At 41.2% G+C, this 24,019-nt stretch overlaps 1 protein-coding gene across 4 annotated transcripts; it reads left to right on the forward strand.

The window, feature by feature from the left end:
* Positions 1-752: 752 nt before the first annotated feature.
* On the forward strand, positions 753-23,256 carry smarca4b (SWI/SNF related BAF chromatin remodeling complex subunit ATPase 4b). Of its 4 annotated transcripts, none has more exons than XM_030721131.1 (33): positions 753-968; positions 1,712-1,844; positions 2,667-3,209; positions 3,402-3,500; positions 4,156-4,414; positions 5,142-5,268; positions 5,407-5,580; positions 5,683-5,856; positions 5,953-6,126; positions 6,280-6,327; positions 6,785-6,915; positions 7,161-7,218; positions 7,318-7,427; positions 7,545-7,692; positions 9,880-10,043; positions 10,155-10,221; positions 10,310-10,420; positions 10,998-11,240; positions 11,332-11,445; positions 11,655-11,762; positions 12,268-12,354; positions 12,598-12,644; positions 12,725-12,891; positions 13,033-13,196; positions 13,429-13,689; positions 13,773-13,850; positions 13,927-14,145; positions 14,288-14,550; positions 18,231-18,339; positions 18,516-18,617; positions 19,027-19,159; positions 19,352-19,491; positions 19,876-19,911. In XM_030721131.1, the coding sequence occupies exons 1-33, from the start codon at positions 753-755 to the stop codon at positions 19,909-19,911; spliced, it is 5,007 nt and encodes a 1,668-aa protein (XP_030576991.1). The 4 variants fall into 4 exon arrangements, with proteins under 4 accessions (XP_030576991.1, XP_030577071.1, XP_030577159.1 ...); XM_030721211.1 differs by having other exon boundaries at positions 13,429-13,656; XM_030721299.1 differs by lacking the exons at positions 753-968; positions 1,712-1,844; positions 2,667-3,209; ... (5 more) ...; positions 5,953-6,126; positions 6,280-6,327 and adding an exon at positions 6,527-6,575 and having other exon boundaries at positions 19,876-23,256.
* The last annotated feature ends 763 nt before the right edge of the window (positions 23,257-24,019 follow it).

Consider the following 24,019-nt stretch of genomic DNA (forward strand, 5'->3'; position numbering starts at 1 on the left):
TTTCAGGTTTGATGCACGCTGAATACAGGTTTGCTGTCTCTGCGCACGCATGCGCACTGCTGTGCGGCCGTGACTAGACATTCGGTCATAGGAGCTGTGGAGGGGGGGCGCTCGAGCCACGTCGGTGAAACAAATCAACGCTTGAAGGCAGATTACAAAGAGGGTGAGTAGGCTAATTGCGACAACTGCTGCATCTTCTTTCATCACCCGCAAATATCAGCTCGGGAGCGCAGAAATCCATCCAGGACTCGCAGTTCTGTTGATGCGGGTAGGTCTGTCGCACAAGCACAGTCCGCCATTCCCTTTTTTATATTTAACGAGGCACCCTTTCATGTCAGAGTGAGAAGATTCTCAGCAGCACGGGCTCTTGTGCATAATTTACTGTATTTCCCCGTGTTCAGTTCAAGTTCAGTGGTAGACCCGGCAGCTGTAATTGCATATGCGCGCAACGGGTGATTTGGTGCAGCGCAGCAGGAGAGCAGAGAGTCTGCATCTGATAGGCTGGACAAAATTCACCCCTATCCCGAAAAGATTGTGCACCCTCATCATTTATGAAAAATACAGCTGAAGTCATATCCAGACTTTATTGCCATGATTTTTAATTGTCAAATCCAAAACCTTATTAATTCTTACTTAGATGAGTAACTGGTGCATATTGCATTGCTCTCTTACTGAAATTTGTCATTTCTCTTCTTGCTTTCTTCCCCTCAGGTCCCTCCTGCTCATCTAGGAGCAGGAGATCCTGGGCTATCATGTCAACACCTGATCCCCCCATGGGAGGCACCCCTCGCCCGGGTCCCTCCCCTGGTCCGGGTCCTTCTCCTGGGGCTATGCTTGGCCCCAGCCCCGGACCCTCCCCAGGCTCCTCTCACAGCATGATGGGCCCCAGCCCTGGTCCTCCCTCCTCTGGACACTCCCAGCCAGGGCCCTCTGGATATGGCCCGGACAACATGCACCCTCTGCACAAAGTAAGGACATTTGAGCAGCAGTCCCAGTGAGACACTCTACTGCTGCTGATATTTCCAGTCCTTTAGGAAACAGCAGTGTGTCAGCAACCTCACTGCTACAAATTTGCTGTGACTCATGCGCAGAAAGGATTTAAACATAACATTCACTTGCATGAGAACGTGATGTAGATCACATGTATAGCAAAACATTAAAACATCTTCATCTGTCAGCCTCCATCTTCATTTTAATTTGCTGTTTTCTTTCTTTTTTTACATTTTAAGATATTTTATAAATATTTTATAAATATTGTTAATGGACACACATATTATGTTATTTATTCACTAGCTAAATTATTAATCACTAGCAAAACTTAAAGGGGTGTGTATCTAAAATATGTCACATAAGAAAACCATCGATTTGTTCCAGTGATTTGGGTTATATCATTTATTTCAGTCTAGGAAATCTTTTGATGCTTTTTCTAAACATTATTATACACTGAGAAGTTAAAAACTCTTGAAAAACAAATCTACAAATTACCATCTGTGAACCAAATCAGTACTCTTCTTCCATATTTGGCACAAAACATCTAACATGTTACTCTTACTGTACTTTATTTTTCAAACTACCCTTCTACTTATTTTAGGCTCTGCCTTTAACATTTGCTTTTCACTCAGTTAAATTCCCAAAGAACTTCTGCATAATGGCTTTTATTCAAAGCTGATAACATTGTTTTAACTTCAGCATTCTTTGATTTCTTCCACAGCCCATGGAGGGCTTACACGAGAAAACCTTAAGTGAGGAGAGCCGTTTAAGTCAGATGAAGGGACTGTCAGTGAGACAGGGCGGGCACAGTGGTATGGGCCCCCCACCCAGTCCTCTAGACCAACACTCACAAGGTAGGCATGCTACCTAAACCATTATTAAGCAATTTTCTTAATTCCAGCATTGTGAAAGACATGACAAAGCAGTGGTGTGACTATGTGGCCTGCCTGGCTCACAGGGGAGTGTCTCTGTTGTCACGAGCTGTGACATGAACCGTTAAAACTCTTTCATTATTATCAGAATACTGAATAATATTCAATTGTCGTAGCTCAGTCTAGCTCAGACACAGACAGTGTTAACAGCTGGGCTGCAGCTTTGTAGCTTGCCCTCGCCATACTTTAAGGACGGGATATAGACAGGCTTAACGCAGTGAATCACAGTTAACAACCTTCCAGAAATAAATAAATAATAATGCAGGATTTGATCAGAGTTAGACAATAATTTATTGTTTGTTTGGCTCTGCAGCAGGTCTTGGTACGGGGATGGGGTTTGGAGTTTTTGAAATACACTTACTAATGTTTATTTCAAGAGTTAAATGAGAAGATTGATACCACGCTTCAGAGTGGGTATAAAAGTATATGTATGCAGTTGTTTAGCTTGTCAAAAAAAAAGAAAGAAAAGGAAAAGGTGAAACAGTTACCTGCCAGTGTCAAAGATGGTATCTAAAGCTTGCTAAATAGCATGTTATGTTCTTGATAAAAACAAAAAACAAAAACAAAAAAACCCCACAAAATATGAAAATTACTAATTGGTTCTGTGGGGGTTATGTGTGAGAATATTTCTTGGCAGGTAAAATGAGGTCTTTGCGCTTGGCTTGAGAGGCCATGAGAATATTATGAAATTTTCCTGTTGAGTGATGTTATCTACCTGTCTGCCTTTCTGTCTGTGTCTTCTAGGCTACCACTCTCCATTAGGTGGCTCTGACCACTCCAGCCCTGTCCCTTCAAATGGTCCCCCCTCTGGGCCTCTTATGCCCTCATCATCTTCATCCTCTTCCTCTGGTGGTCCTGGCTCTGCCTCTACACCTTTAGATGGTTCCAGTGGAGATCAGCACATTTTGGGTCCTAATAACCGACCCGTCCCTCCAGGCAGTTCTGGACCAGGCCCAAGCCCTGGACCCAGTCTTGGTCCCAGTGTCCCTAGCCTTGGTTCTGGCCTTGATACTAGCGGCCCCACAGGAGCTGGAGGCCCTGGTGGCCCAACTCCGTTTAACCAGAACCAGCTTCACCAACTTAGAGCCCAGATCATGGCTTATAAAATGCTAGCCCGGGGACAGCCCCTGCCAGACCACCTTCAAATGGCTGTCCAAGGAAAGAGGCCGATGCCAGGGATGCAACAGCCCATGCCGAGTCTGGCTCCTGGAGCTGGAGGAGGGCCAGGAGGTGGTCCAGCAGGACCAGGGCCTGGGCCAATGGCCTCAGGCTACAGCCGAACTCACGGTAAGTAAATACGAGGAGTGTCTGGAATATCAGGTAAGTGCATCTTCCCTGAGGGGTAGTTAATGGCTAGAAGACAAATTCATACCTTTACTTTCAGTCTTCTGCATAAATCTCCCACAATATGTTTCTTAAATTTTAACAAATTCTTGTTATGAATATACTTCATATAATCTGCATTCTTTGGTTTCTTAGGAATGATGGGTCCCAACATGCCTCCCCCAGGCCCATCAGGGACCCCAACTGGGATGCAGGGTCAAAACCCCAATGGACCTCCCAAGTCGTGGCCTGAAGGTGCATAGTGCTGGTATAAGCCTTTGTGAAAACTGACTGTGCTTTAATTAGGAGCATATTCTTTGAAACCATCCATCCAGCCATTCTCTTCAGCTTATCCTGTTCAGGGTCGCGGGGGGGATGGAACCTATCCCAGCTGACATAGGGCAAGAAGCAGGGTACACCCTGTACAGGTCACCAGCCTGTCGCAGGGCCAACACAGAGACACAGACAACCATCTATACTCACATTCACACCTATGGGCAATTTAGAGTGTCCAATTAACCTAACCCCAGTAACTGCATGTCTTTGGACTGTGGGAGGAAACCCACGCAGACACAGGGAGAACATGCAAACTCCACACAGAGAGGCCTGGGCCAAGGTGGAATCAAACTCAGACCTTCTAGATGTCAGTGTAGCTGTGAAGCAGCAGTGCTAACCACCATGCCACCATGCTGCCCATTTGTTGAAACCTTGTTTGGATATTAGTGAAAAAAAAGGATGAAGGAGTGCTGATAGAAAATTAGAACCATATTATCTTACAGTGTTATTTCAGGTCTGTTATTGCAGCGATAATTCATAATTTTCTTGTACTTTAGATAGTCATCATTTGCTCTGGACTACAGTGCTGTTATCTTGATTTTTTTCTTCTTTACCAACCTTCACTTTCCTGCAGGCCCCATGGTGAATGCAGCAGCCCCTTCCAATGCTCCTCAAAAACTCATCCCCCCTCAGCCCACTGGCCGGCCATCTCCTGCTCCCCCTTCAGTTCCTCCAGCTGCATCCCCAGTGATGCCCCCACAGACCCAATCCCCTGGCCAGCCCGCACAGCCTACTCCCATGATGCCTTACCATGCCAAGCAGAACCGCATTACCCCCATTCAGAAACCCTGTGGTCTCGACCCCGTGGAGATACTGCAGGAGAGGGAGTACAGGTATATCAGTATCCCCTGTCATATTATTTTTTCTGTTTAAGAATAAAGCTAAAAAGCGTTCTCTTGTATATTTTTCTTTCTTAATTTCTTCCTTTTCCCCTTTGCTGTATCTCTCCGCCAAGTTCCCCAAAATTTGGCTCGGGTGTTTTTAATGTATTCTTTCTAACCAACAGACAAACAAATAGCAGGAATCACAGACCTCAGAGCAGTGGCTTTCAAACTTGTGTGCACAAGTCACAACAAAGTTCAAGCTAAAATTTCAAAGCACATGAGTATTCATGCCCACAAAAAGTAGCCTCTGTATCATCTGGTATGTCATCAGTTCTTTGATAGTATTATTGACAGCTCTTTTGAATCAGTCATCAGCACCCCACTACCTCCATCGCCTTCACACGGTCCCAAACTGATTTTTCGTCCTGGTTCAGATGCAGTGCTCTTTTGAAGCTTCTCTCTGAAGGGAAATTTGGTTTTCTAGTGCTTATTTGGACCCAGGCTGAAGGCATTTCTCCTTGAGTGGTAGGTTGTGTGCTGTGGTGGTTAGTTGTGGTTTTGTCAAGACTAGAAAGTCCTCCTTTTTAAACTTATTGTTGCCATTCGGGGCCTTTGATGTTCCATAATTCTCACCATCAGCAACTGCACAAACAAACTTTGACAGAATTTTTTTTTCTGGGAAAGTTTTGGTGAAATGAGCACATGAAAACTAGCTCAGGACTGTCTGCTCCTTCAGGTTACAAGCTCGTATAACCCACCGCATTGCTGAACTGGAGAATCTACCGGGTTCTCTGGCTGGTGATTTACGTACCAAAGCTACTATAGAGCTCAAAGCCCTGCGACTGCTTAACTTCCAGAGACAGGTATGCACCACAGTCACATCCTCACCTTGAAATACCTTTCCGGTTACTGTGGAGCAGAGACCATTATAGCTTGCACGAGTGTTTTCAGTGTGGGTGGTTCTGTTGGGGAGTTTACATTTTTCGTGTGCATCTCTACAGCTGCGTCAGGAGGTGGTGGTGTGTATGCGGCGTGACACAGCTCTAGAGACCGCGCTTGATGCCAAGGCCTACAAGCGCAGCAAGCGTCAGTCCCTCCGAGAGGCCCGCATCACAGAGAAACTGGAGAAACAGCAGAAGATTGAGCAAGAGCGCAAACGTAGACAAAAACATCAGGTTGAGCCCAAACTTTGAGGTTAACTGGGATGTTATTTAAAGTTGTGCTTTTGACTGATGATCTTTTATTTATTTTCTATCCTTCACCTAATCTAATCCAAGGAGTACCTCAACAGCATCCTCCAGCATGCCAAAGACTTCAAGGAGTACCACCGTTCAATCACAGGCAAAATCCAGAAACTGACCAAAGCTGTGGCGACCTACCACGCCAACACCGAGCGGGAGCAGAAGAAGGAGAATGAGCGTATTGAGAAAGAGAGGATGAGGAGGCTTATGGTAAAAAGAAAAAAAAACATAATATCACTTAATGCCACAAACATAGCGGTACACAAACCCCTCCTAAACACCCTGTATATCTGTTTGTTTACCCAGGCTGAAGATGAGGAGGGCTACCGTAAACTCATTGACCAGAAGAAGGATAAGCGTTTGGCTTACTTGCTGCAGCAGACTGATGAGTATGTTGCAAACCTCACAGAGCTGGTCCGAGCCCACAAAGCTGCACAGGCCCTCAAGGAGAAGAAAAAGAAGAAGAAGAAAAAGAAGAAGGTACGCAAATCAGGAGAGATAATGTCATCCGTCTCTACAAAGAAACTATTGGAAAGTCTGAGTACCAGTGATTGTTGTTTTATGATTATGATTTTGGTGCTAAGCTGTATTTAAGATCTGAGACTGATTAGTTAACTTGTGCTTATGATACAGGTGGAGAATGCGGAGGGTCAGACTCCTGCTTTGGGGCCTGATGGAGAGGTGAGCAGATGCAGGTGTAGACCGTAGAGATAAAGACTACTGTATCGATAGGTAGTCTGAGGCATGGCCGGTTCACAGATGTTCTATAAAAGATATACTGTGAAATGTATAAATGTGTTAAAAATGTTCAAACAAAAATTACCTGAATGTGTGTACTGTTGCTTTCTTGGGTATCCATAGAAACGTTCTTTCAAACATCATCAGGCACAAACAGCATTGACATCACATGACATGGTAACCTGCAACAGGTGACCAAACAAAAGCTTTTCGCTATTCAGAAACAGGCAAAATATCACTCACTGTTGGACTGCCAACAACATGAGAAACAGCCAGATTTAATGGCAGCAAAAATTTGATTGATGCTAGTTGTTCATTTGATTGAATAGCAGCAGCGCCAGTGTTGTAAAACTGCACCTCTGCATAGTTCAGTCTTAAACGTCCCTCTCTGCTTCTGCAGCCTCTGGATGAGACGAGTCAGATGAGTGACCTGCCTGTGAAGGTCATCCACGTGGACAGTGGGAACATCCTGACAGGGGTGGATGCTCCCAAAGCTGGACAGCTGGAGACTTGGCTGGAGATGAACCCTGGGTGAGTCTGGATTAGAAAAAGACATACAGACAATTGTATTAAGTATCAATCTTTTGGAGAAGTGATTAGGTGTAGTCTTTCTGCCTCAAACTATACATTTCTGATCCACTCATTGAAAATAAGAACAGCAATGCCTTGTCCTCATTATTTGTCATACAGCAGTTTTGTCTGACAGGGCTGCTTTTAAAGTTGAAGGACAACATTAAGGCACAGCTTTTTTTCAAAGTAAATGCATGTCTGTCCAGATATGAGGTGGCTCCGCGCTCGGACAGTGAAGACAGTGAGGAGGAGGAAGAGGAGGAGGTTGGTTTTTTTTTTTGTGAGATTCGTTTGAAGCCAATGCTTATTCGCTCTTCCAGTGGGGGGTGAAAAACAACTTTTCACTCACATGCTGTCTGACAGGAGGAAGAAGAGGAGCCTCAGCCTTCAGCAGCTCCAGTAGAAGAAAAGATGAAGATTACAGACCCTGACAGTGAAGATGTGTCAGAGGTGGACGTCCGGCACATCATTGAGTGAGTTCATGTAAAATACTTTTCAGTTCAACTTATGTGCCATTCAAACACAGTGAATTCCACCAAATATCATTAATGCCATGACTGAATATAATTTTTTTCGGTGTCATTTTACAGGAACGCTAAACAGGACGTGGATGATGAGTACAGCGGTGCAGCATTTGCTCGAGGACTCCAGTCATACTACTCTGTGGCTCACGCTGTCACAGAGAAGGTGGAGAAACAGTCCAGCTTGTTGATAAATGGACAGCTTAAACAGTATCAGGTAAACACGCATAAGCAAAATACACGAAGCAGTGACAAATCCTTCAGTTCAGACATTTTACATTTTAAACTACATGCCTGGATTGGACGTTGTTTGCTCTTCATCAGTACTGCTTCTACTTCTGGTTCTTTTTGAAGTGCAGTTCAGATTCGTGTCATGTTAATTCAACACATAAAGACAATAAAAGTCTAATTCATTTGAAGGTTGCATTAAGTCAGTGGTTTCCAGCCTTTTCAATCTGAAATACAGTGGGGGGAAATAATGATTTGATCCCCTGCTGAATTTGTAAGCTTGCTCACTTACAAAGAAATGAAGTCTCTAATTTTTATGGTAGTTTTATTTTAATAGAAAGAGAGAACAAAAAATCCAGAAAAAATACATGACGTAAAAGTTATAAATTGATTTGCAGGTCACCGAGTGAAATTATACTGAAAGTATTTGATCCACAACAACCCAGCCAGAATTCTGGCTCCCACAGATTGTAATCTGTGTGCCACATGGGCACACAGCCAATCAATCAATCAATCACAGATACTCATGATCTCAACTGTGTATATGTATTGTCATGGTTGCTGTGGCAGGCCGGAAAGGCAGACCCCAAAAGCAGGACTCAAAAAAGGTGCAAAACTGAACTTAAAGGACTTTATTGAAAATGAGGACCATATAAACAAATAAACTGGGCTGGTCTGAAAGCCAGAACTAAAACTAGGGGGACCAAGGAACAGAGACGCACACAGCTGGAACATAGACAAGGACACGACAAAGAACAGAAGAAAACTGAGAGTTTAAATACACAGCAGGTAATCAGGGCAAGAGGAAACAGCAGGGCACAACAGGTGAAGCAAATGAAACTAATAACAGGGGAAGCAAAACTAAACACAAAGCACAGGGAACACAAGACTGTCAAAATAAAACAGGAAGCGACTAACCAAGGTACACGCAGACTAGATACGGGGGACTGGCACACAGACACGGGACAGAGACACAGACTAGTCACAACACTGGGAATAAAACTCAGTATGAAACCACAGGAGGTCAGGGTCAAGACAAAATGACAAAACAGACAAGACCGTGGATGCAGGGGAGACAGGGACAAAGGGAACAAGAGCATCAAAACAAACTGGGAAATAACAAAACTCAGGGAAAATAAAGCTAAATACAAAACACTGGGCAAACGACCCAGGACCATGACATGTATATGCATACCTGTCCACCACCATGGGCAAGACCAAAGAGCTGTCCAAGGACGTCAGGGACAAATTGATTAATTCTGGTCAGGGTGTTGACCCTGACTGGTAATAATGCAAATAAACGCTAAAAATGACCATAATTTACAAAATGAGCTCCATGTTTTATTTAACATGACCTGAAATTAGCGATTGAGCCCATAAAATTATCAGGAAAATATTTACTGAGGTCACATGTCACATGTGAAAGATCTCTGGTTCGAGACTCGGTGTAGATACAAAGTGTCAGGTGCAGCGTCTGGTGTGAAAAACTGTGCCAAATCAAATATGTGGATCAGTCCTCTGTAGCAGTAATGGAACATCTGAAAGAAGCCTTTCTGTATAACCGGACGTCTTTTTGCAGCCAGGGAATCATTAAAAAAAAAATCACTACTTATAGTATAATCCATCTTTTATACTATCTATGACTGTTAGCAATATTTATAACTATTCTAATTATTTTTTCACTTTTGAATATTTGCTTATCTATTTTATTCTTTATATATATATTTTTGACTATTTCAACTATTTATTTAATTAATTTAATTTATTCAATTTATTTAATTTAATTCTAGCTTTTCTATTAGCTCTTCTCCTCAAATTTGTTCAGATTCTTTATTGTTATTGAGCCGATCTGTCCACCGTGTACCCAAAGACTGCTATAGGAATACCCCCTCGGATGCTTGTACCAGTGATTGGGAATCATTGCCATTAATGATCAGGCATTTTATATATTTTATGTATTTATTTTTTGATAAAATGTTAAGATAAGATAAGTATTTCTTTATTGCCCAAAAGAAGTTAATATTTTCTTGTTTTTTTTAATTATTTTCTGTTGAATGTTCCTTTCAGCTGATTGTTGAGCAATATGACTTTACATTGAAGTGGGACAACAAGAAGCAGATCTCATCCAAAGCAGCAATAAGTAAACCAGAAAGTAACCATTTTTTTCTTCTTTCAGATTAAAGGTTTGGAGTGGCTGGTTTCTCTTTACAACAACAACCTGAATGGGATCCTGGCCGATGAGATGGGCCTCGGGAAAACCATCCAGACGATCGCCCTCATCACATACCTCATGGAGCACAAACGGCTCAATGGACCCTACCTCATCATTGTACCTCTCTCGTGAGATAACCCTCATTAACTATAACAGTATTTTAATCCTGCGCAGCACAAAATAATGAAAAACATCTTTTTAACAAAATATTTAACTAGCAACCTCTCTCTCATTGACAGGACTCTTTCTAACTGGGTGTATGAGTTTGACAAATGGGCACCATCAGTCGTGAAAGTGTCTTACAAAGTAAGCTTTTTCATATGAACGGGTAAGTGTGTCCAAACTTTTGACTAGTACTGTGTGTATAAAGTTTTTGGGGTTTTTTGTCTTTTAGGGGTCTCCTGCTGCTAGAAGAGCTTTTGTCCCACAACTGCGTAGTGGCAAGTTTAATGTTTTGCTCACCACTTATGAGTACATCATTAAGGACAAACAAGTACTGGCCAAGGTGAGTTTGATTGCACAGTGAAACACAGACTCAGTGAAATGAGCAAACACACTGAGGCAGTCACAGGGTATTTCCTTTCCTTTTACATATTAAAAACATTTTGCTGCTTTTTATATCTCATTTATCATAATTTAATTTTGCTTGAGGTTTTGTCCCCCCCCCCCCCCCCCAAAAAAAAAAAAAGAAAAAGAAAAATTCTAAAAGGATTTGAGTCCGGCCAATCTGACCTCCCCCTGCATCTCAGTGCTCTCTCTCCTAGGTCCTGCAACACACTGACATGACCTGTAAACCACGTCTCCCACTGTCCTCTGTGACCATCATGCTGCTATGCACTCATGTAGTCATATAAGGTTCCTGGCATATGTACAGGTGGGTATTACAGTTCAGGCATGACTTTCCCATGTGGTGATTCTGGGTTCTAGCCTGGGACTGGGCCAGCTTGAGTCATGAGGACAAAGTGGAACAGAAATCGTCCTTTTAAGCCCTTTCTGTTACTGATTGGTTTGGATGGACGGAAGCAGTGACACTGGTTATTGGTACTGTGGTTTCATCCATATGCGCTCTTCTTCTCCTGCAGATCCGTTGGAAGTACATGATTGTAGATGAAGGCCACCGTATGAAGAACCACCACTGTAAACTGACCCAAGTCTTGAACACCCACTACCTTGCTCCACGGCGAGTACTACTGACAGGGACGCCACTGCAGAACAAACTTCCTGAGCTGTGGGCGTTGCTCAATTTCCTCTTGCCCACCATCTTCAAGTGCTGCAGCACCTTCGAGCAGTGGTTTAACGCCCCTTTTGCTATGACTGGAGAGAAGGTGTGCACGAATTCAGGAAGAGTTTTTAAAGTTACAGGGAGGGTATGTCTTGCCAAATAAGAGTTTGAAAATTCTCTTTCTTCCCCTCCAGGTGGACCTTAATGAAGAGGAGACAATCCTGATTATTCGTCGTCTCCATAAAGTGCTACGCCCCTTCCTGTTACGGAGATTGAAGAAGGAAGTGGAAGCACAGCTTCCAGAGAAGGCATGTTTCACACACACTAACACCATGACCTCCTATTTGGACAGCTCCCATTTACTCTTGTGTCCTTTTGTGAGAAGATCATATTGACATTTGTAGAAAATAAAATTATTGACAGCTGTAGTTTGTTTAATTGCTTCACATTCACTGCAATGGTATCATGCATGCCGGCCCACTTTCTAATGGAAACATTTTTTCTTTCTGTCCATCAGGTGGAGTATGTGATCAAGTGTGACATGTCTTCTCTTCAGAGAGTCCTGTACAGGCACATGCAGGCCAAGGGGGTCCTGCTCACTGATGGATCAGAGAAAGACAAGAAGGTAAAGGGATATATAATTTGAAGTACTTCTTCTTTCAGCTGCTTCCTTTAGGGGTCAGCGGATCATCTGCCTCCGTCTCACCTTATTCCTACTATCGTCTATGGTCACACCAACCCTCTGCAGGTCCTCTTTCACTACATCAGTGAATCTTCTCTGTGGTCTTTCGCTTTTCTTCCTGCCTGGTAGCTCCATATTTAACATCCTTTGTCTGATATGTCCGCTATCACTCCTCTGCTCATGTCCAAACCTACTCATCCTTTCCTCTCTTACTTTGTGTCCGAATTGCTCAAACTGAGCTTTCCCTCTAATGTACTCATTTCTAATCCTGTCCATTCTGGTCACTCCCAGTGAAAATCTTAACATCTTCAACTCTGCCACCTCCAGCTCTGCCTCCTGTCATACTTCATATCTTCAAGGCCCTACTTCAAAAGTCCACGCCCCACACCCCAAAATGTTCTTTTTCAGTTATTAATAATAAAAAAACATTTTATCTTATGATTAATAGGGTAAAGGGGGCACAAAGACACTGATGAACACCATCATGCAGCTGAGGAAGATCTGCAATCACCCTTATATGTTTCAGCAAATAGAGGTAACACTGACACAGAAATGCTTTGTGTACAGTTTGTTTCTGTTTGTTTTGTTACAGTTTGTTTTGTGTCTGTTTGTCAGACACAGAGTAATAAATATAATTTGTGAGGATAATAGCAACTATTTCTCACAAGGTAACTTCTGTTTCATATCAGTAAGCTAACAATCATCAAAGCTGAAGTGATACTGAAATGTTTGCGCATATGTGATTTTATCCCAAAATAAATTTTCATTGTGTTTGTAGGAGTCCTTCTCTGAACATTTAGGATTCTCTGGTGGGATAGTCCAGGGGTAAGTTCTGCTTCCTCTGCTTCCTGATCACACACACAAACTGCGGTTTTTGTAAAAATATCCTCCTGTCCCGCCCTCAGTCCTGACCTGTATCGGGCATCCGGAAAGTTTGAGGTGCTGGATCGAATCCTGCCAAAACTGAGAGCTACAAACCACAAAGTGCTGCTCTTTTGTCAGATGACCTCACTCATGACCATCATGGAGGACTACTTTGCGTACCGTAACTTCAAGTATCTGCGTCTGGATGGTGAGACACTTATTTGTGTGGCTCTGTTCTTGTTTTCCCCTCTGTGCCACTTTATATTTCTTTCCCTTTGGTCTAGTTTGCTTTATCTCCGTTTTTGAATTATTTTTTTCACCTCTCATTTCCCACCTTCCGACCTCTCAGGCACAACAAAGGCTGAAGATAGAGGAATGTTACTGAAGACATTCAATGACCCAGAGTCAGAGTACTTTATATTTCTCCTGAGCACAAGGGCTGGAGGCCTTGGCCTCAATCTGCAGTCTGCTGACACTGTGGTTATTTTTGACTCTGACTGGAACCCACATCAGGTGTGAAGCACATTAATTTTAATTTAAAAAACGACACTTTGAGTTGCTTTTATTTTTATTTTTTTAGCACTTACAGGATAAAGATTATGCAGAGCACAGCGTTTGTCCTCAGAAAATTGGCGGAAACATTTTAGGTTTCTTTACGTTATGGTGGTATTATAGTATTCACAACTTACCGACAATTGAAGCAGAAAGGTTTAAGGTTCTTTCTTCATCTTGCTGTCCTACCCAGGACTTGCAGGCACAGGACAGAGCCCACCGTATCGGTCAGCAGAACGAGGTGCGAGTGCTGCGTCTCTGTACAGTTAACAGTGTTGAAGAGAAAATCTTGGCAGCAGCTAAATACAAACTCAATGTGGACCAGAAAGTCATTCAGGCCGGCATGTTTGACCAGAAGTCTTCCAGCCATGAACGCAGGGCCTTCCTGCAAGCCATCCTGGAGCACGAGGAGCAAGACGAGGTCTGGGGTCAAGAAGTGTGCCTACACATGAATGTGTGTACGTGCACCACCAACACACAATTTTAAAAGTCTGCTTTCTTCTGCTGTGCCTGCCAATGTCTGTCTGCTGTATTCAGGAGGAGGATGAGGTGCCAGATGATGAGACGGTCAACCAGATGATTGCTAGGAGTGAAGAGGAGTTTGAACTGTTCATGGTGAGTGTCTGTTTGTTGAAGATAATTTTCATTTATGACAAAAATCGCATCTTTTTGCTGCTTCTTGCTTCTGTAGCGTATGGACCTGGACCGACGTCGCGAGGAGGCTCGTAACCCACGACGAAAACCACGGCTGATGGAGGAGGACGAGCTGCCCACGTGGATCATGAAGGACGATGCTGAGGTTGAGCGTCTAACCTGTGAGGAGGAGGAGGAGAAAATGTTTGGACGAGGTTCTCGACAGCGGAAGGAGGTGGACTACAGCGATTCACTGACTGAAAAGCAGTGGCTCAAGGTTGTTTTGGGCGAGACTGAGTCAAAGATTGCAAGAAATTTTGATTTCAAATGATTGGCTTCCTGGAGGAAAAGGCTGATTATTTGTTGGTGATGTAAACATGTATATTCTAATCTCTCACTCTGTATGATTCCCTGTGCAGGCGATAGAGGAAGGGACATTGGAGGAGATGGAGGAAGAGGTACGGCACAAAAAGACGACCCGCAAGAGGAAGCGGGACCGTGACCTGGATCTCCCTGGTCCCTCGTCTTCCATAGGGGGACGCGGACGAGGTGATAAAGATGATGACGGGAAGAGGCAGAGGAAGAGGGGACGACCACCTGTTGAGAAACTCTCACCGAATCCACCCGCCCTCACAAAGAAGATGAAGAAAATTGTGGATGCTGTTATCAAATACAAAGACAGGTAGCAAAAATTGTGGTTGTGGCAAATAATAAAGCATTTTTTTTAGCCATATACAGCACTACATTAATACATTATAAACTAGATTATTTTTGCAGAAACAGATAAAACATTCATTATGGCCTCTTTCTGATTCAGAGAAATTTAGCAACAATTCAGAGGGAGGGAGGGTAGCATGTGTCAAACACAGGCATAGATGTCAGTCGATACATTATTACAGTATTACTAGATCTCTACTTCTTGAATGACATCCTCATTTCTGTAGCTTAGTTTCAACTTCCAGCTACATCAGAATTTAGAAAGCATGTTGAACACAGTCATGCTTTATTTGTGTTAGCTGGCTTTCTGCTCTGTGCACACTCACAAAAAAGGTGGTTCACGTGTAACTCAGACCACCTGCTCCAATCAGAGTCATTACCAGAGGAATGGGTGATAAAGATCTATAAAGAATATAAAAAATATAACAGTGAAATACAACACTGGTGCTGAAAAATAAGACAGAGTGACACTGCAGAAAATTTGTAATTAGATGATTTAATCATCACAAATAGGGCTGGGCGATATATCGAGTTTTTAAGAAGATATAAGATGAGACAATATCGTTTAGCGACTTTGTCGCTGGATTTAGCCGCTTTTCAGACCCCGCTGGTGACCTTTTTTCCAAAAAGCGACTAGCGACAAATTTAGCGACTTTTTCCGGTGACGTCGACGACTTTTGAAGAGTTTTGTAAACCTGAAATCTTCCACTGTCACCGTGGTTTGTGTACATACAGCCTTTGTACTGCGTCCGTTTGTACACTTTGGCATCGGCCGGACCCCCAAGAGTACCCGGCTGCAGCCAAGATTGCGCCGCCATACCTCAACTCCATAACAGAAGTTGGTTTGTACCGTACCCATTGCTGTGATACGTCAGCGCATATGTCTACATATTTACTGAGCTGACGAGAATCCTGGTGACTGAAGGATGGAGTTTTGTTCAGTCTGTTTACATGTTTTGTTATTTGCACAGAGTACTAGATGTACAGGAGTACACACAGGAGGAAGCACTTTCCAGTGAAGTAGACTTCACCAGACTGGCTTTTTAAAGAATAAGTGAGCCTTTTGCTATTGCTATCTGTATCTTTTCTTTTACATTTTAATAGCACATCTGTGAGTCTTTTGTTATGGAGAAAAAAAGCATTCATTTATTTGTGGAGCATTATTATTTAAATATGCCAATAGTTTATTTTTGAGCCATTTGTGATTGTACATCTACAGCTGAACATTAATAAAAGTTCCTGTGTGACATTTGGGACATGTAGCTTTGACTCAGAAGTGCCTTTTTGTTTATACCTTTTGGGAAGAAAAAATATGAAATATATATATTGTATAGCGCCATTCAGCTAAAAAATATCGAGATATTACTTTTGGTCCATATCGCCCAGCCCTAATCACAAATGCATCTAGCAGTAAAATGAATAGATTAATACTGGCTTTTTATATTACTTATTATTTAGATCTCAGCTTATTAAACTTATTTGGCAGCAGGCAGAGAGCAAAAATATCTAAAAGCTTGATTTTCTCTAATTGTTATGAAAACCAGGGTAAATGAAATGAAGGGTAATGAAGGCAGATAATTGAAAAATATGCTGAGTCTGGTGAACTTGTTTCGTAATGCAGGACCCAGGTGAAATGAGGAAGGGGGAAAAAAAACCACAGACTGAAGTCACTGTGATGTCCCCATCTTGGGTAGAAAAGACTATGAATCTTCTAGCTGAGCATTTTCATTTTAGTGTTTTGAAACTGGACTAGATGAGCGAGGGATGGATCTGACTGTGGACATCCATGCTTGTTGGCTAAGTCATTAATCAATGAATATACCCTGGATCGTCCTCCTTTCTGACTCTAATAATGACTGCAATTATTAACTTAATGTTTTACTCAATATTGCCTGAAAACTAGCAGTTGAGCCAATGACGTAATTAGGGATGCGCCGATCCGATATTCAGTATCGGTCCGATACTGGCCTAAATTACTGGATCGGATATCGGAAAGAAATTAAAAAATGTAATCCGATACATTAAATAACGTTTCACTCACATTAGCTGCATTACAGGGCTCAGTCGTCTTCTTCTTCTTGTGGGTTTGCGATTGACCAAACCAGCTTAGAGCTGCATTACCACCACCTACTGGAATGGAGTGGGGGATCAGGAGTTAGAAAACAACCCCCTCAGATCCTCCGGTCGCTGCGGATTCCCTTTGACACTGAGCGATCATCGCTGACATGTTTTTCCGCCTCCACCGCTCTCTGCCTTGTTTGTGTGTTGTGCTCGCTGTGCTGAGAATCAGCTGTTATTTTTTTTCTCTACTTCAGCTCCCGGACATACTGCTAGCGAGCGCAGCTATTAGCACTAGTGACCGTCCGGTACCGGAAGAACCCCTTCCCCGTCAAAATATTTTTGATACTTTAATCCCTGATTTGTAACCAAATATAGACCTGCAGTAGAAACGTATTTAGGAGAATGCTTGTAAATATAAAGCATTACAAGATTGCGCTCACGCAGCCCCTAGTTTTTCACGTGAACACTGATGACGCAACAGCAGCAGTCAGCTGATTTATGTGCAGTCTGTCTGCACAAACGGAAAGAGGCGGAGCCGGCGCGCTCAGATGGAGCAGAAGGAAATGTTTTTCTAGTGTCCAAAAGAAGCCTTTTCGTCCCTGTAACCTCCATTAAACCTTTACTGGGAAACAGCTGGAGGTCCTTCATCAACCACCTGATCAGTAAGTGAAGAAACGAGAACTTTGTAGCTGCTCCATCCACCCTGTTTGTTTCACACAGGGAAAAACTGCAGTATGGAAGTTAAAATATGCAGATGAACTGTTAGTATGAAAAAAGTATTTCTTATCCAGTTACTTGGGTAATCAATATAAATAGAATACACAATTGCTAAAATAATCGATAGTTGCAGCCCTACTGAAATTTGCAACATGCCATAAGCATCACCTTCTCACACAGAAGCAACAGGATTCAGGTGATAGTCATTGTTGTAAGTAAAGTTTATTTATATAGCATTTTTCACAGACAGAAAAGCGCTGTACAATAATTAAAACAAAATATCACCCCCCCACCCCCAGAAAACACTATGTTAAAAACATAATAACATTACCATATTAAAAGAAAAAGAATAAAAATAAAGTCAGAAACCAGAAAGCCTGGTTAAACAGAAAAGTTTTCAACTATTTTTTAAATGATGCCACAGAGTCAGCTAAATGGTGCTGGTGTGGTAAACAGTTCCAGAGCTTCGGTGCCACTGCCTAAAAAGCTCTGCCCGCCCTGGTCCTTAGTCTTGTATGTGGGACAACTAAAAGACTTTGATTTTGTTGTGTGAGAGACTGTTGACTTATTTAAAAAAAAAAAAGTTTTTTAATGTTTTTAAATGCCTGGATCAATTTTAAATATCGGATTTATATCGATATCGGCCGATATCCAAATGTAAAATATCGGTATCGGTATCAGACATAAAAAAGTGGTATCGTGCCATCCCTAGACGTAATCAAGAAACTGTTTATTGAAGTCACAGAGTGACACTATAAATAGCCAATAGTAAATTAGTTTGAAGAAATATGATAAGATGGACCAGTATTCTGCACATTCGGATATTAAATGTAATATGTCTCACGATAATGATGTCACAACCTTCAGCACCAGTGGGCGACAGCTGAGCGAGGTGTTCATTCAGCTGCCATCTCGAAAAGAGCTGCCTGAGTACTACGAACTGATCCGCAAGCCGGTAGACTTCAGAAAGATCAAGGTAAGATCAAATGATGGTTTTCCATTAGGAATAATGTTTTCACTTCTGCAGCAGAGCACATTTAAATAAAATAAACAGCAACATTTACTGACACATTTAAAGGCTAACAGACATGCTTGGTGTGTTATTCTCTCACTTGTATACCAAGAAATCTTTACGCTCTATCTTCACTGTAGGAGAGGATTCGAAGTCATCGCTACCGCAGTCTGGGTGACCTGGAGAGAGACGTCATGCTGCTCTTCCAGAATGCACAGACCTTCAACCTGGAGGGGTCGCTGGTGAGACAGACATGCTGTATAGACATACAACTGCCTTTTTTGTTTCTATTGTATCTCTTATTTGATTTTTTTTTCTTACATATAACAAAAATCTAAATAAGAATATATGTTGTTTATGTTTATGTATTTTGGTTACTTTTGATGAATGGTGCATTACAATTGAAAGTCAAGTCTTATTAAAGCTGACAGAAACAAATGTTCTGTGGCTGTATTATGGTGTACAAGACCTCCATGGAAAATTGACCATACAGAGCAATATATCAGACATTTGATTTCTAGTTGCTGATTGGCCAGTTGCTGCTCATTTTTAGGATAAATGATTGACACGTGCATGATGCGTCGAGGCTGAACGCTTCCTCCTGCAGCTACATGACAATAATCAGAACCTGCTTTGTGTTTTTCTGAGCAGATATACGAAGACTCCATTGTGCTGCAGTCAGTGTTCACCAGCTTGAGGCAGAAGATTGAAAAAGAGGAGGAAAGTGAGGGAGAGGAGAGTGAAGAAGAAGAGGAAGAACAGGAAGAAGGATCAGAATCTGAATGTGAGCATGCCCGTGTGCAGAGGGTAGAAACTCTTCAGTTGTATTTGATTGTATCCTAACTGATTCAGTTAGTTTTGCCTTTAATCTCCAATTCTTTTCTGCTCATGGAAAACATTTTTAAAATATGTATGTAATATGTAAAAATTTTTATGATAACTCCAACACGTTCTTTCCACATGTTTTTTTTTCCAGCCCGCTCAGTGAAAGTGAAAATCCGTCTGAGCAGGAAGGATAAAGGTGGAGATCGAGGGAAGGGACGCAGCAGGCGAACGGGACGCACCAGAGCCAAGCCGGTCGTCAGTGATGATGACTCTGAGGATGAGCAGGAAGAGGTAAGTCTGTGTGTGTGTGTGTGTGTGTGTGTGTGTTGTGTTTTTATAGGTTTGCTTGTTATTTGCTTGGTGCAGCTTGAAGAGGCACAAATATGCAGGAGGTTTTTTTGTTTTTTTTTTAGTTTGCAGGATATCTCCAATCTCATTGAACATCCTGTATAATGACAATAAAGGCATTCTATTCTATTCTATTCTATTCTATCTCAGGAAACTTGTTGAAAAGTCAGAGGCCAGGGAACAATGACAGCCAAAATAAAGTCTAAACACCGCAATATTGGGCTTTTTTTCATGTTCATTGTTTTTTTTTTAAAGCTACGTACAACACTTACTTGACTCGAAGTCTTAGCCAGTCAAATAAAACAAATCTCTATTTCCTTTTTTCAGGAGCGCTCCCCCAGTGCCACTGATGAGGAGGCCTGAACTGTACTGTGGAGTGGGAGGAAGGATGTATAAAGGGATATTCCACTAAATCAAGCAACACTTAAACAGTAATAAAACATGCCTCAGTCTACTCCATCCACCCTCAGTCCAATGTTTTAGGGAAGTCTGTACATTTACAAATGTATTCACTTAAACATATGATCATGTGGGTGATATATGTTACCTAGTCTTTGTTTTAAACTTTACTTTTTTTCTGCTGCTCAGTCTAAAAAAAGTCTTAACATAAGAGGATCAAGTTAGCTTTTTAACCTTTCGTGCAATTTCAGGAGTGCTTTTGATCACGTGCACTGAGAACTTTGTATACAGCCATAAACACTTAATTACTTTAATTACTGCCTCATTGGTTACATTTCCCGAGATATAAATACAACAGTAAAATATGCGTCAGCAAAGGATGAGACAGTAATATAAAGGTATATTGTAATAAACAAGAGCAAACCTGCTGGCCACCACACAGAGCAGGAAATCCATGTTTATAATGAGCAAAGGTGGAAAAAAGTACTTTATTGTGAACTTTTCCATCAGAACTTCCTTTTTTTTTAACTATCCAAATGTGTAAAACTAAAATTAAAGACAAGTTTCCTCTTTATTTTTTGTATTCCTTTGTAAGATATTTGATTCCTATTTTAATTATTACCTAGCTATATTTTATGTGGTGACAGTGGAAACCCATCTTCAGATATCCAACAAATGCCCTGAAGCCTCGTGTGAGTCAAATTTTAGTCTGAAAACAAACATTGTCTGGAATATCACTTTATTTTAAAAGTTTCCTTGTTTAGGTATTAGGTAATAAAAAGCTATATATAAATATTTAATGAATTATTTATGGCCAGTATAATATGATGCAGCTCATACATTTTTAATATTGTGCTGTGACTATAACATCTCTATGAAGGCAAACTTTGATTTTATTGCTATGTTTGACTACACTGCCATCCATTGTGTCTTTGCAGCAGCATCCACTTAAAGGTGCCCACAGGAGTTGGCACAGTTATTAACTAGAATGGCGCTCAGTAGAGCACATACCTCCCCCAGCATAAATTTTATATGTGCCAATAACACGCTGCAATAGATATCACCCAAAATTTGTTATACGCTATCATAAATTACTAGATCTCAAAGACTAGAAATGATGTTCTTGGCTTTTAAAAATTGTAAAATTTGATTTTATATTTTTATTTTAAAAATGGGATCCATGTAAACAGATGATGCCGTATATAGTCGGGATATATTTGACTCAGTTTATATACCCTAATAGCATCTTCTCAAAAATCAAATGAAGAAAAGGAAAAACAAACATTTCCCGAGATATAAATTGCATATGTGTATGTGATTTTTGTGTAGGATTTGTAGTTCACTTTGCATTATCGTGAGTATTTTAATTCAAAATAGAAAAAGAATGAATTATTAACAGTAAATGTTTATACTTGAGTACCAAATTTCATCTTGATAGATGAAAAAATCTCTGAGATATGCAGAGGTGGCAAAAGTACAGACATTCTGTACTTAAATAGAAGTACAAGTACTTGCATTAAAAACTACTCTGGTAAAAGTTGAAGTTCAACGTCTTTACTCAAGTAAAAGTAAAAAAGTACAGGCTCTGAAACATACTCAAAGAAAATAAAAGTAGCACTTTGCAGGATGTTTCTACCAACTATTTTTCTGTGACACTAACTGAACCTCATTATATATTATTGTAATAATATAAAGTAGTACATGAGAATACAAATGTTATTCCAATCTAAATTTTAATTCTAATGAATGCGCTCATCATGAACCTGTTATGTAGGTCTGTTTTCTGTGTCCTACATAGTAGAGGGTGACTGTGCCTCCACACCTAAACACAAAAATGAGGATGCTCAGGGGTTACAGTGGGATTCAGAAGGTTGAGGAAACCCTAAGATCAGTTGTAGTGGCTCCACATGGGGAGAAGAATCACAACTTTCTATTTTGAAATCCAGTAAATTATCTTGGTGTACAGGCTGTGATCGGCTGACCTGCTGCTGCTCTCTTCTTCCTCTCCTTCCTCTTTCTTACATCTTTCTCCATCTGAGTGAAGTTATCGCTCATTCTTTGCTCTCCCTGGAAATACAGCAGCTGTTCCTTTAGCTAGCAGACACACTGTGTGACAAACTGCATGCACTTTTTGTGCTGATATTTGTTGAGCATTTCGAAACGTTGCAATTAAAATTACGTGCCACACATTACTCCCTTTATGCTTGCTCCTCTTCAGTAGCGCCAGCTAAATGCTGAAGTACTGCGAGCACAACTTACAGACATCAGCCCTCGGTCCGGCCCACTGTAACCCCTGATTGTAGCGCTATAAATGATACATTAATTATACGGTTTTGCCTCTGTAATCTCCTTGTATGCCATAAGCCCCGGTGATGGAGGATGAGTATGATTGTCTCTTGTGTTATTATTCCTCAGTTTAGGCTCAGATCGTTTGATGTTTGACGGCGCACTGACTGGAAAGGCAAACCTTTCTCAGACGCGTTAAACCTAAAGTAACGAGCTTGTTTTGAAAATGTAAGAAGTAGAAAGTACAGATATTTGTGTAAAAATGTAGGGAGTAAAATTAAAATGTAGTCAGAAAAAAAACTTAAGTAAAGTACAAATACCTGAAAACCTTTGACCTTTGACCTTGAAAATGAAATCATATGTTCTTGAGCCCCCAAGGAATATTTCCACAAAGTTTCATCCATTTTTGTTCAAAACCTTTTGGGTTATATTGCTAACAGACAAATAAACATATCCTCCCTCCACCTATCGGAGCGCGAGGTAACACACATAAACACAACTATGTAAACTGACTGAGGTTTGATGGAGCTGAGGCTGTTGTACTCCACTATTGTACAGCATAAAAAGACCCTACTTTACCTTGCTGCTGCTTACCTGTTACACTTCCAGTATAAGCACTTAAAACTGTTGATTGTAGACTTAAAGAATCATGAGGTTGTAATTCATCAATGAGTACTGTAACTTGGATTGTTTCTTCTTCTTCTGTTGTTGTATGGTGATTTTTAGGATTTCAGAACTGTTTCATCTTCTTTGGAACTTTTCTGCTTTTGATTTTTAAGACAAAGGACCAGAGGGACATTAGCTCCTCTCTGTTTGTGAATGCCTCATGGCTCTATGGTGTTGGATATACTGTATAGAGTATTTTCAGATTATAATATCAATGCATGTATGTACAGCTTGCAAATTCACTACTGTACTTTTCTCATTAGGTAGGTAACCAGAGTGAACCAAAGCATCAATGTTTGTGTCTCTGTTGTGTTATTTCATTGTGGCTGAAACTGAAAATAAATTATTGACATTGTATGATGTAGTTCTGTGTTTCACAACAAGCTAAGATTAATCTGTATGTTGGTAATTGATCATTTGAGTCGCCTTGTAGCTCATATATGAGGACATGTCTTTTTGTTGTGTGTTAAATGAATCAGTTGAGTTTTATTTGTATAGCTCTATATGGCATATGGGAGTTCAAGGGGCTTCAAAGGCATAAAAATATATTAGGAAAGTAGGATTAAGCGCTCTTAGACTAAAACCTTTTTCCAATGGGGAGCTTAATTGAGTCTAGTCTAGAACTAGAAACTAATGGAGTTAACGTTAATGCATGCATGCATGATGCCAGTGTGGACTGTAGTTTGTAAGGGTTTCAAAGTGCAGGAGGCAGAATTCATAAACAAAAAGCAAACTATTAATGCTCAAAGCCAAAATCGATAAAGTCCAGGAAAACAAGGGACAGAAATAATTCAAGGCACAAGATTACAGTAGGAACAGGACTGAGCAAACATAAGCAAACAATGTGACAAGAACAGAGGGAAAGTGGGACTATAGATGCTCACCTGCAACTTTTTTAGGTACACCTGTTAGCTGCTTGTCAGCCAATCAGCTGTATTTATGTTTTAAACAGCTAGAGCCCAAGGAGGAGAAATAATAAATTAGTTTGACTCAAAGTTTTTGGCGTTATTTACATGTTTTAGTTTTGAGTAGTGAGAAACATCTTGTTTCAGACTCTTTAAATCCTGTCTAAAAACTATTAAAACTGCTGCAGTAGTTTTCAACTTCATTTCAGCATATT

Source organism: Archocentrus centrarchus, chromosome 1 (genome assembly GCF_007364275.1).
Source record: "Archocentrus centrarchus isolate MPI-CPG fArcCen1 chromosome 1, fArcCen1, whole genome shotgun sequence".
In the NCBI taxonomy this organism is placed as follows: domain Eukaryota; kingdom Metazoa; phylum Chordata; class Actinopteri; order Cichliformes; family Cichlidae; genus Archocentrus; species Archocentrus centrarchus.